A 13,367-nucleotide genomic window follows, 5' to 3' on the forward strand; every position below is an offset into this window, starting at 1 on the left:
TAGAGATCAGCTAAGAGTTTCCCAGTTGGCTGCCAAAATATGATCATTCTTAGAATCCAGATTCTTTGGCTTATTAGTCTCTTCTTCTATCTTCAGAAGCAGTAATATCAGAGCAAACCCCCTCTTATTGTTAGTCTTTCCTGCATGTCTTGTTTGCATCTTTTAGATCCACTCTTCTATCTCCCTCATCTGATTTTATGATTCTGTCTCATTTGTAGGAAAATAGATGGAACTAGAAATTATCGCATTAAGCCCAAAAGTCAGACTCAAAAAAAAAAAAAAAAAAAAAAGAAAGAAAGAAAACCAAGTAACCCATGTTTTTTTTTTTTTTCTTGCAAGTGGTTTTCTAGTGTTATTTCTGTTGCTGGGATACAATATCATGACAAAAACTAACCTATGAGGGAAAAGGCAATTTTTGTAAGTGAAGACAGCTTTTTCATTTCCAGACCACAGACCCAAACGATCACACAGAAACTATGAGTTACAACACTGTTTGGCTGATGGCTCAAGCATATTTCTCAATAGCTCTTACTTCTTACATTAATCTATTTCTATTCATCTATGTATCATCACAAGGCTGTAGTCTACCTGTAAGGTTCCAGCACTTTTTTCTCCTTCGACTGCTGCATGGCATCTCTTTGATTGTACCTACTCTCTCTCTCTCTCTCTCTCTCTCTCTCTCTCTATCTCTCTCTCTCTCTCACACACACACACACACACACACACACACACACACAAGAAAAACAANCTGCCATACACCAAAGCAGTTTCTTCATTAACCAATGGTAATAAAACATATTCACATTATACAAAGGGGAATCCCACATGACTTTTTCTACTTACAATGCCAGGTTATAGTTCCTTCTTGAAGGGAAGTCTAGGTGTAAATGTCAATCAGTTAGTGACATCACATCCAAAGTCAAAAGGAAAGAGAAATCCATCAGCCCATACGTGTGCTCAGTCTCTTCTTTGTACTTACATAGTCTAAACACCTGTGCCTGGGGATAATGGTGCACACAATGTTCTAGCTCTAATTCTGATGTGTCATTTTTGTCTTATTTTATCATATTTTTATTACCCTCTCTTAGAAGTCTATTTTCTAATGAAAAGCAGAAAGGGGTGGATCTGGATGTAATGGGAAGTGGGGAAGAGCTAACAGGAGTAGACTGAGGGGAAATCATAATCAGGTTACATTATATGAGAGAAAATAACTACTTTCAATAAAAGGAAAAAACAAAACAACAACTAAAATCTAAGTGTTTATGATTCATTTATACTTAAATCATTAAATGCTATTTAAGGATATTTGATGGCTTTGAGCTTTTAAAATCACCATAATGCCTTTTTCTTAAACAGAAATGTTGGCAAGAGTAAGCAAACTCAAATACCATTTGCTTTAAAATCCTTCCCAAACAAATTTGGAATGGATTCCAACCTGGCACAATCTATTCTTCCATCTGACTCCCCTGCAGTGACGGCCTTCTTAAGAAGAATAGCTAACTCTATTTACTGAATAGGGAGTAAGAAACTGTGGCAGGCAAGGGTACAAAGGAAAGCACCCATTTAATTGGAATGCTTCTTTATTACAATTATTTTGTGGATTTCAATTATTTTAATTGAGAGTTATGTTCCATTAGCTAAAACTGTGCCACTTTTAACTATATAAGGAGGACGAATCCCTCCATGGCGTATAAGTTAAGAAAAGAAAAACCTTTATTTCCTGGAGGTATAGGAGACCGTTTGAGCACACAAGTTGATGAATATGATGCTGAAGCCAAATTATACTAACTGCATTCTGATGAGCTTGAGTACAGTTCATTACTAACTAAGGAGGGAAGGATTTAATGAGTGCATATTTTAAATGAAACAAGAGGACTGGGTATATTGTTTTGATCAACGGAATACACCTTCTTGAGTAGATCACGGCATTCTTGATCCTTTTATTACTACTCTAATCAGCATAGCCAAAGACCATGGCAAGTCAGGGCATACAAAACCATGCTGACAGATGTGTATTTCAAGTTTCTGAAAGATAATTGTTAGAAGAACAACCTATATATTGGTGAATGCTTCATGGTTTCTGTCAAAGATCAGTTAAGAGGGGTCACTAATGTACTTGGAGTGTTTTTAATAATGTCACCGGGGGTGGAAAAAGGCAAGAATGGTTCAAAGAAACACACACGAGAACAGAATAGTGGGTAGAATCAGAATGAAAAGAAAATTGCTTGCTTGAAAATGAAAGTATTGCTTGGTTAATACAAAGGAAAATGAGTGTGCTAATTACATAAATTGGGAGGCTATGAAGAATTGGAAGTAAGGTTGATGGCATCTGTTTTTCTTCCAGTCATAAATGCTTTAGATCAATATTTCATTCTGATTTTCCAACCACCAACACATAGCAGTTGGCAGAATCCATGGCATGGGGTTTTCTTAGCTACCGAGGCAGGCCAGGAAAATTGGAACAACTACCAGGACCAAACTTCTCTCTAGGCTCTTGAGAGCCGGGTGAACTTTCAAACCCTTGAATGCAATGTTGAAGGCAGTACTGGGGAGAAGTAGTACAGGGTCCTTGTAGCCTGCACTCTGGGCAAGTATGGCATGGAGACATGACTTCTTGGAAGGTGGGGTTGGAGGACTTGCAAGTTTATTCCAGAGTGTTATTGGCACAAAAATTACGCTCCTTCCTATGAGATGCAGTATTTTCAAAATGGGTAAGACATGGGGGGAAAACATAAGCTTTCCTTAGCAATTTAGTCTGTGATATTGCAGGAGATAGGTCTGAAGATCAAAGGCTTTGAAGACTTCAGGCAAAACTATTTCTGTGAATAGATATGACATCATTCTGTGAGCCTAACTGGGAATTCTGTACTAATAGTTGTTAAAAAGAAAGATATGTGTCTAGTACCCACACGACGACCACCACACTCTACATAGCTGTATGCAAGAGCATGCATAGGCCAGTGAGTCTGGGAATCTTTATATTGAAGGACATCCTTGTACATAGAGTATGATGGGAAAATGTGTGTAAGCAGAATAACAGGGGCCAATCTGTAAGTGATTTTAAAATGAGTTACATGTTTCTTTCCCTAGAACAATATAACCAGAAACAACTTGCATTGTCTGACAAACAAGTAAGTTCAAACAAAAGTTTTCAAGGTAGTCAGTAACAGTGGAATATTTTCAAGCAATTTCAGATGACATCTTGAAAGATATGGCCTATGGGTCAATTTGATAACCCATGAGTGCTATAGACATCTCCCTTGGGCCTTTCCTCCGTCTTCTACTACAAAATTGCACTGAAGATCATAGAACAGCCTTGTTATACCACCAATAGTCTAAGTGGTAGAACTTGGTTCCTGCTCCCCCCAGGAAAGACACCTTCATGGTACACTCAAATTTAGCATCAGTTTAACATATTTCAGATGTACTTAATATGTATGAGATGGATATCAATCTTGGGCGTATTTCCACTAATATCACTTTTTTCTAATCATTAAAACAACTGTCTTGGGATTTATTTGGTTATCTATAAAAGGTAGAAATTTTTTCATGGGGTAACACTGTAGGTGACTTCCTTCACTCACCAGTTGTGTTTCCATGAGTATATTTTAATATCTTCCAAAATAAATGTTCAGTCTCAAAAGAGAAGGGGATAAAACCAAATCCAATACCAACTATATTGACAGTGTGCCAACTAATGTAGTAGGTTTACCTCAAATATTAATGTGTATAGCAGTCAGCTTTGAATCTTGAGGAAATGTCAGCTCTCATTCTGGTAATGTGGTCATGACAGGATTGAGAATCTTCATGTCTGTCTTTGTCCTTGGAGAAGCTATGCAACTGGACTAGAACATACACATAAAAGTAGCCACTATATGGGGCTAGAGACATGGCTCAGCTGGTAAGGGTACTTGTTGCTCTTGTAAACTGCCCAGCATCACTTCTCAAAACCTACTTGGTGGTTCACAAACTTTCAAAATCCCAGCTCCAGGGAATCTGACGCCCTCTTCTGACCTCTCTGGGCACATACATAGAAGTAGGAAAACAGTCATATAAATAAAGTAAAATTAATAAGTCTTAACTTTGGGGGGGGGATAAAAGAACTGGCATTTTATTTTAGGGCCGAAGAAACTAAATTTGAAAGTGATCTCTGCCATTCCAAGGGTCACATTGATGGCACATGATACAGGAGCTATAACTGAAAAGCACAGATTCATTGGAAGATGTTGGTCAGTGACCCTACTGTACTACTGAGGGCTTTTGAAAATTTCCCTGTGTGTAAGACATTCATAGTTCACACATGACCAATGAGCCTGGCACTTTAAAACCTTGCTTCTTTTCAAATTCTTTTCTTATTCAGGAAAACATTGTTTTTTGCAGTTCATTGTGCTTATATTTCTGTTTTTTTTTTTCTTTTTCCCCTTCAGTTAGACTCCTTGTCAGCCCCCACTGCACTCTGGGAACCAGCATGAAAACTGCTTCAACTATCAAGGCCCAAACTACACTTATAAGCCAATTAAATCCAAATCTCTAGACATGCATCCTAGGCAGGGACACTTTGTTAAAAGCTCCCAAGGTATTTAGTATGTGCAGTGTTAGAATACTGAATTAGAAGACTTGAAGCAACAGTTTATGCAGAATGTACTCGCAATCTCCTTTCTTATGATGTTAAAAGAAAAAAATCTAGTACCCAACAAGGTTGCCTGTGAGATTTTAGAATCATTTTGTTCTCATGATCTTGGACTGCCCTGACCTTACAATGGCATCCATGATTGGATCATATAGAGAAGAGACCAGAGTGAAGAGATGCAGCTTTGTGGAATGGCTTTAGCACGCGTTCCGTAACCCAAGTTCCTCAAGGGCATTAATAAGGACAGAGTTTAGATCTGTTCAGTTAAAGAAAACTGACTAGTGAAGAGACAAATCATTTTAAAATCTATAATACAGGCAAGGGTTGAAAATATCTGTAGTGAACACTGAGAAATCTACTATGGTTGTTCAGGCTGGAGCAGAATTCCTGCATAGAGATGTGTGCATTGGCTTAATGTGGTCCAGTGAAAAGGAGAGTGCCGCTGCATAAGGATACATGGCATCTCTGCCCTGAGGTGTGGGAAGAATGGAAAGACAAACAGAGAGCTGAAGCTGCCCAAGGAAAGGAACAGCAGGATTTTCATTGTACAAGGGAGGCAGAGGTTTACTTAGAATGCTAATTCTCCACACTGGCAATACACTCAAGTCACCTGAGGAACTTTGAAAGCCAGGAATGCTCAGAGTTCAACCAGAAGAGTCTAGTTTAATTAGCCTGGCATGCAACCATGGGTATTTTAGTTTTAAACCCCTAGATGGTTCAAATGCTCAGTTGCACCTAAAGAACCCCTAGTTTATAGTGTTTGTACTATACTACAAGTATAGACTACATGTAGGCAGAGATACCGAGAGAGAAAAACCCAAACCTTCAGGATAGTGTCTCTTTGAGTTGGAAAATTTACCAGCATCAGCACCATCTACTCAAGACCTTGAGGAAAAAAAATGCCAGTTATGGGCCTCATTCTAAACCTTCATTGTTTGAAACAGTGGATAAGGCTCCAGCATAAAGGCCTTCACTATGTGAGTGTGTAGGGACACTTGCTATGGCCTTAGGCTTCATAGGTGTTTGTAGGAGGGGAATGCAAGCAGATATGAGCAGAAAATATGAAGGGTAGAGTAGTGTGGTGTCCAGCCCTGTGATGGTACAATGCTCAATGTTCTAAAAGGGAATCTACTTTGCTCATCTTGCCATATTTTCTTAAATGTGTTATTAAAACAGTGACAAGAATAAAGTATATGCCATTCATACAGTACAGAGGACCATTAGAACTGCACTGCCTGTTCAGGGAAACCGTACTATCATAATGCATCCCTTTCTGTCTGTCAGCAGGTAGATGCATGCTCCCTGGACACTTGGCCCCTTGCATAAATGGCAGGTTCAGCTTTGAGAAAGCTGCTTACATGAAGCTAGACAAGAAGCTATGCATGTATCTGTGGCTAGAATGCTTGCTGAGCAGGCGTGTAGCCCACGTTTGATCCCCAGATGTGGTGGCAGAGCCCTCTAATGCAGAACCAATGAGGTGGTAACCAGAGGATCGTGTTCCAGGTTATCCTCAGCCAAATAGGAAGTTCAAGGCCAGAATGAGGCCATGTCTCGAAAACAAGAAAACCAAAAGTATAGACTCAAAATGAGTTTCCACAGCCTCCATTTTTGACTTCTTCCCTATATGCAAATCAGTATTTTGATTGACTGGGACTTGTCTTCTATTTACCAGAGATCTCTAGAAGTTATCAGCAAGTGTTAAGTAGTGTCAGTCCGTGGAGAAAGCCTTTGCTCTAGACTGAGAAAAGCCCCCACTGATGTGTAACATTGGGTGTTTCAACTGTACCAGTTCAGTAGAAGCTTTCTCTTCCCTGGTTGACAGGCATGGTCACCAATGCATCCTCTTTATATGAGCACCTCCAGGATGCAGACGGTGTCTTATGGTCACAAATGGGTTTTAGGGATTTGTCATAGTTTCTCATGAAGGAACTTGTAGGCCAGAACGTTTTTATGCATCACCAATTGCAGTGATTCTTGAGTAAGGTGACTTTGGCTTCATTAGGTAAGGGCATGTTGTTGACTTAGCAATGCTTGGAGATATTCTGGGTTGTTACACTGTGGAGAGGGCTCACAGCATTTGGTAGGTAATGATCAGAGCTACTACCCAGAATCCTTCAGTGCACAGAACAGCTCCCTCCAACAGCAAATCATTGGGCCTCAAGTGTTAAAAAAAAGGGTAGAGACATCTCTCCAGCTTTAAATGAGAAAACACAGAGAGAGAAATGAAGTGGCAGTCTAGATGTCGCACAGAAAGTTGTATTGTCCCTGGTTCTCAAACCACCGACTATATTATTCTGCAGTACTTTCTACTGCAGATAAAACTTCCTCTCATGCAACTCCCATTGACTCTGTGTCTTGTGGATGCCAGGTTTATGTGCTGTACTCTCGGCCATTTTCTATATACTGTCTAAGGTATGGAAAGGTAGGCATGACTATCCCTAGGCATAGTCTTTGTATGTAGAAAACTGTGTAAAGTGGTGTAGTCCATAAGTAATATAGAGATGATCCCTGTGGGATTTGACTGAGAATGGCCCCAGTAGACTTATGTGTTTCAGTTCTTGTAGCTGTTTGGGAAGTATTAGAACATTGTGTTCTTCTTGGACAGGTATGTGTTGGTAAAAGTGGGTTTGGAAGGAAAAAAAACCCATGCCATCATCAGTTAGTTCTCTTTCGGCATCATAGTTGTCGCTCAAATGTAAACTCTCAGTTACTGCTCCCATGCCATGCCTGACTGCAGACTGCTGTGCTACCCACCATGATGGTCATAGACTCTAACCTTCTGGAACTAATTGAACCTTCAAATTAAATTGTTTCATTTATAAGTTTCTTTGGTCATGCTCTTTTGTCATGGCAATAGAAATATAACAAAGACAACCCCAAAAGAGACGAAGACGCAATTATTGTCCCCCGCTGGGAGCTTCTATTAAGTTATAAAGCAAAGGCAGATATCTTTATGTAAGTATCCAGTTCACATTTCAGCAAAGGCCTATGATACAACAAAAGCTGTCCTCAAAATATCACAATTTTTCTCCAAAGTCACATGGAAATTAGAAGTTAGAAGAGTGACTTGACCATTTGCCTTAGTATTGATGGATGGCTAAAAGAAAAAGAACCCTTCATTTAATTAATAAGAAATTTTTAAGTATGTTGTGACTAGAGCCATGTTCTGGAATCCTCATGAGACACAATGTCTTTTATCCATGGAGCTTGTGTTCTGTGAGTAAAACCCAGAAAAGAAATCAATCCATATATAGATAAAATAATTACAGTTCTTTTCAGACTTACCTAAGGTTGCTAAAAAAAAAAAAGAAAGAAAGAAAGAAACATTTCTGAGGTATTGCATTTTGGTAGGTCCATGGGATACACAGAAAGGCTATCAGAGAGAACAGAAAGAATAGGGCCTAAGACAGCAAAACCCAGTATAGTCCAGGGACTAGTGGAATGTCCTGTTGGTACACAGGTAGGCATGTGTTGTAAATGAGAAGCTAGGGACCAAGTATGGTAGTAGTGGGTTTGCATTTCATTTCATCATGAAAAAAGCAAAATAACCTGAAGATGGGAGAGAGCGAAACACACTAGGTTTTGGCTGGGAAATGGAGAAAATCAGAAAGGGAACTATTACTGAAAATTTCAAAATAACAAAAAGGTTGTTTCTACCTTCATCAAATAAAATAAGTGTTAGCACTAAGCCCTTTCACTCACTAAATCTTCTCATCTCCTAAACATTTGAATCTACCACTTTGACAGTATCTGCTGAGGCAATAAAGCTAAGCATCATGTCCAGATAGATAGTTAGCTGGGAGGCAAACTGGAGGTGTCGAGCTAAAGCATCGTGTGGCTATTTGTACTTTTCAATATGACAGGTGTTCAGAGACATGGAAGACTAATTGTGGTAATTAGTCCATTTTCTCCTCCCTGTCTTTCTGATTATGTGAGAATATTTGGTACTCTCTGAATTTTGCCTTATTTTTGAGTTTCATAAGGGCTTGAAAACCTTTGCTTCTTGGAGTCACTAATAAATATCTGCTAACTTTGATTGGAAGTCCCTTTGGTGGGTTCATTCCCCTTGCCCCAGTGATCTCCAATTTGCTAAGCTTTAAAATTGTGTATCGTTAATTATGTTGAGTCATGTTTGGGAAGATTCAAAAGCAGAGAAGATTCATGCTTGTGTACATTCAAAAGCAGAAAAATCACATCATTTAATAATCAGGGGCTTATTGACTGATTCTTTTTGATGGCAGAAAATACTGAGAATTATAGGGGCCTGGTAAGGGGGCAAGTCCCTTGTGTGGTATTGTCTAGTCTCTTAGGCTCTTTCTGTTTTTTTTTTTTTTTATGTATTTGAATAAAGACAGAAAATTTCATGGAGCCAGTTGGATTCTTTGGAAGTAAGAAGCATGATGGTCCTCAGTGTTGGATAAGGATGATTTTATGAAGGACTTACTGTTTGGACCTGGAGGCTAACACTTGTGGATACTGGCTTCTAAGCTAGACTTTTTCCAGTCCTTGACTGTGTGGATTTTATTGTAGTGTTTGCCGTCTTGCTGATACTTGGGAAGCTGTTCTCTGAGGTCAATGCTGTAGCAATTGGTGTCATTTTCATAAGCTAAGAAATTGACTTCCCTATACATGTAGAAGATACATTATTAACTTCTTTTATTAAAATACATTTAAAGGTTAAATCCATTGGAAGTTTTATCAGATATGATTACATTTTATTAAAGATTGGTACTTTAGCTCTAGTTTAAAATGAGAGTATTTCTGAAAGGTTATCTTGGCTTAGTCTCGATAAGTAGTTTTTCTCTTACTGTGACTGACTGCTCCTTGCCCTTTGTGCCTGTCCTTGATCTTGGTAATAGCTGAGATGGCTAGAGAAGAGTAGGGATTTTATAGTGCTATTTAGCCCACTGCTGCTACTGAGAAAACAAAGCTAGGTCTAGTCTGGCCCACTCAAGACTTGTCAATCGCTTTATGTCTTGCAAGGGTAACTAACTCTTCCATAGTGTGCTCATAACAACCAATCATTTTCATTACTACAATCACTTATTCTTGTTTCACTCTTCTTACCTCTGTGTCCGAGTATGCCACCAGTCAGTGTCTGTCTGGGAATGTGTGGATTTGTGTGCATGCGCTTCTCTTTTCCAACTCTGGACTGCTCCTGAGGGAATGTGAACTCTTGCATGGAGGGTTTTGTTATCAAGGCTGGGGAACCAGCTATGTCGCTTGCATTTTTGCACAGGAACCTATTTTTTGGTAACTGTTAAATACAAAAAGGAAAAAGAAAAAGAAAGAAAACAGAGATCAAGCTGAACCTTTGAAATGATGGAAAACTTTGTCTAAATCAAGTTGTAATAGAACTCCATGTTTGCATGGATTTACTGTTGGATATGCAACAGTTAGTTCTTAGTCCTGTGGGAAGTCTTAATCTTCTGCTCCTGTCAACGGCACAGCCACTCTCCCACTTGAGGAAGTAAACAAATGAAATATGTATTACAATTCTATTTTTTTATTGAAAATATCTCCAAGTTCCAGGGTTTTATAGACTCAGCTGAAGTATTGCTTATTCAATGATATCTGATAAGAAAAATCCAGATTATTTCTAACTCCTAGTCAACAGAGCACCAAGATACTGTTAGAGTAACTATCTTTTTTTTCTATTTTGCCTGAGTTGAGTGATGTGTGAGGCGCTGAGTAAAGACAGCCTGAGACCCAGAACAAAGCCATTAAGTCCCAGATGTTCAGGATTTCCAAGGAAATGTTTTGTGCCTTTGGTTATTACTCAGATGGCTCTTTAAATGCTCTCATCTTGGCACCTTTTGCACTTCCTAAATCCAATTTGAGGAAAGAACTGGAGAGCGGGGGAATTTTGTGGAAAGCAATTAGCCTGCACTTTGGTGACCTTCGTGCCTTCCCCACCACGATGAAGGGCTGGTTCGCTCTTGGACCAGTCAGCAGGTTGCTTCTGCTAGAATTGTGTGACATGTTATAGATAATCAGTTTTATCTAATTAAACAATAATGATGGCAGTGTATGACATTTTCTGGGAATTAATGAGCAGCTGGGAAAAACTGATGGCTGGAGAGTCAGCCAAACACTGTTAGCTTCAGTCCACCATTAATCTCCAGAAATGCCCACTTGTGACATCATTGTTGGTATCGAACAATGAAAATAGAAGACAACTTACTGATATTCAGTGTGCAGTACCTAGTAACACGCTCTCCTTATGCATTATCTGAAAGTTATGGCTTTCCTTTTTAGCCCCAATTACCCCTTAATCTTAAAAACATGTTTTCTATATAGCAGTTCCTAAAAATGGGTTTCTTGGTTTCTACACAATGGCAGTGTGTTTTTAAGAGTTCAGATTTGGAGAATTTTATTTTAATATTTTGCAGGATAAAACCAGAATGTTTCTTCAGCTGTGATACTGTAATTTGAGACGTGTATCTATTATCATGACTATCTCCTCATGGCAGGAAATGGTTGCAAATGCGTTGAATAGCAGCTGTTGCTAGCAAGCATGTGAACTCACCAACAAGATTCTTAGAAGTCATAGTAACACTGCTAGTAGATGACGGGAACTCCCTGCCAGGAAAAGCTGAGATGGCGTGTCTATACAATGTTTTTGATTACTGCTGCTGAATGCTAGAGGAAAATTGGACTAAAATATTCACTAGCTTCTTACATAATTTAATAATACTTCTATATACAGGTTCGTGTGTGCTATCTATCAAGAACTTTTTCTAAATCCTAAATGGGATTTTTTTTTCTTGCGTTGTTTTCCATACCATTTGCCTCCTACAAGAAAGAAAGTTCGTTAAGGCCACTGAGACCCCAGCCAATGAATTTTGAATTCTTTGCCAAACACAGCCTTTGGATATCATCTAAATTCAGCCATAAGTTGTTTATTTTGCACACCACGGGCATTATTCCCTGTAAGAAATGGGCTGGTGGTAGCCATCAGTCCTTCTAAATGCATGTTAAATATCTGCATTTGGGGGAGTAAAATGACTCAGCATGCCATTAATCACAGCTTCGGAGGCACTGACTCACTCCTAGGGAAATGTAATGGCCTCATTGGGGAAGGGTGTGAAAGAAAAACTCCATTCTTGGGTCAGTTCCCTGTTTCTGCAAATGCAAATCAAATCTGCACCCACTTCAGTGGGTGGTTTTCAAACTAAAGAAAGTAGCTGTGGACCTTATAAAGGCACACATCCAGCTTTTCCAGGAAAATACAGTAAGGAGACAGAACCCTGCTTAAACACACAGTGAGCCTAGGAAGAAAAACAGAGCTCACAAGAGCCTAGTGGGCATCTAAGCCCCAAATTTGTAAACTTGGCCTATTCTTGTACAATTCAGTCAGGTAGGTCTTTGATCCAATGTTAATTTGGGGGCACTCAATAAAAGCTCTCATCTTCAGTAAATGGCTTTGAACTTCTGAAGGACATTTACAAGGACTTGGGTCCTTTTTGGAAGTCAAAGCATAGAGAGCAACTTGGAAGTCAAACTCTTGTTAGATTCAGATTGAGAAGAGAAACATAACTGATTGTTGGTGGCCCTTGGGACATTTCATCTTTAAATGGTTATATAGCCTCTTAAGTTAAAATGTGGGCTCTCTGTGGTGTTTCTTTAAATACAACATGCTTGTCAACATAAAAATATTATACTATTGGTACAATTTAATGCTATTAAATTTTATTGTATTAGCAAAGCAGGTATAGATTATCTAGTAGTTAGCTTTTCCCAGGATTTTTTCAGACTCCTTAAAAAATAAAATTGCCAAGTTGTTAAAACTTTGTATAAAAATGTTGCTTTGTTAATCTTCCCTGGGAGGAGGTTTGATTGAAGATGTTCGCTGCTATCATGAAGCTCTAACTTGAGTTCATTTTGTTATGTGGTGACCACAGTTCTGGATGACGCCCCCCCTGGCACACAGGAATACATAATGTTACGGCAAGATTCCATCCAATCCGCGGAATTAAAGAAAAAAGAGTCCCCCTTTCGTGCTAAGTGTCACGAAATCTTCTGCTGCCCGCTGAAGCAAGTGCACCACAAAGAAAACACAGAACCCGAAGGTTTGTGCAAGACAGACACATGTTTTACTTGTTTTATCCTCTCTCTCTCTCTCTCTCTCTCTCTCTCTCTCTCTCTCTCTCTCTCTCTCTCTCTCGTTTTGGATTGTGCATTGCCGTGTGGTGTGCTGTGTGTTGTTCAGCCCTATGACAGCTGTAGGAGACCCTGGCTCACTGGTGACTGTGTTATGCAGTGTCAGATGGGACACTGTAGAACACAGTCATCTCAGCACAGCGTGCAGCATCCTGCTTCTTGCAGCTAAAACATTTTCCGTTGATGTCATGACACTATTTCATTTTGGCTGCCAAAGTTGCTTGCTCCTGTAACCAACACCTGCCCAAATCTGTTCCCATCGCCTTGCATTCCTGAAGCAGCAGCCAGCTGAGGAATGACACTTCTAAAAGGAAATAATGAGAAGACTGTTTCAAAATTTTCTTTCTCTTCTCCACCCCATAAAGCTTCTGCATTGCTTTGGAAGAATGCTCATGATCAACTTAGTTTGCTAAAGCAGTACCAGACTCCCTAATTAATGCACGTCCACTTGCACTTTGCCACAGTAAGATGCATGTCTCAAGAAAACAATGGGGTGTTTTTATCCCTTTTTTTTTCCAGCTCAATACAGGTTTGGAGAACTCAACTTGTTACTTAGTTAAACTCAGATTGGTAT

General features: G+C 39.3%; 1 protein-coding gene across 1 annotated transcript in view; it reads left to right on the top strand.

Moving 5' to 3' along the window:
- Positions 1–13,367, top strand: part of Fgf13 (fibroblast growth factor 13) — a 489,037-nt gene that overhangs the window by 256,463 nt on the left and 219,207 nt on the right. Inside the window, exon 3 of the mRNA XM_050159659.1 lies at positions 12,535–12,702. Within this exon, the coding sequence (XP_050015616.1) occupies positions 12,535–12,702 (168 nt within the window). The remainder of the gene's footprint in view (positions 1–12,534; positions 12,703–13,367) is intronic.

The sequence above is a fragment of the Alexandromys fortis genome, unplaced genomic scaffold, assembly GCF_014885135.2.
Source record: "Alexandromys fortis isolate MF-2015 unplaced genomic scaffold, M_Fortis_MF-2015_v1.1 scaffold_95, whole genome shotgun sequence".
NCBI lineage: Eukaryota > Metazoa > Chordata > Mammalia > Rodentia > Cricetidae > Alexandromys > Alexandromys fortis.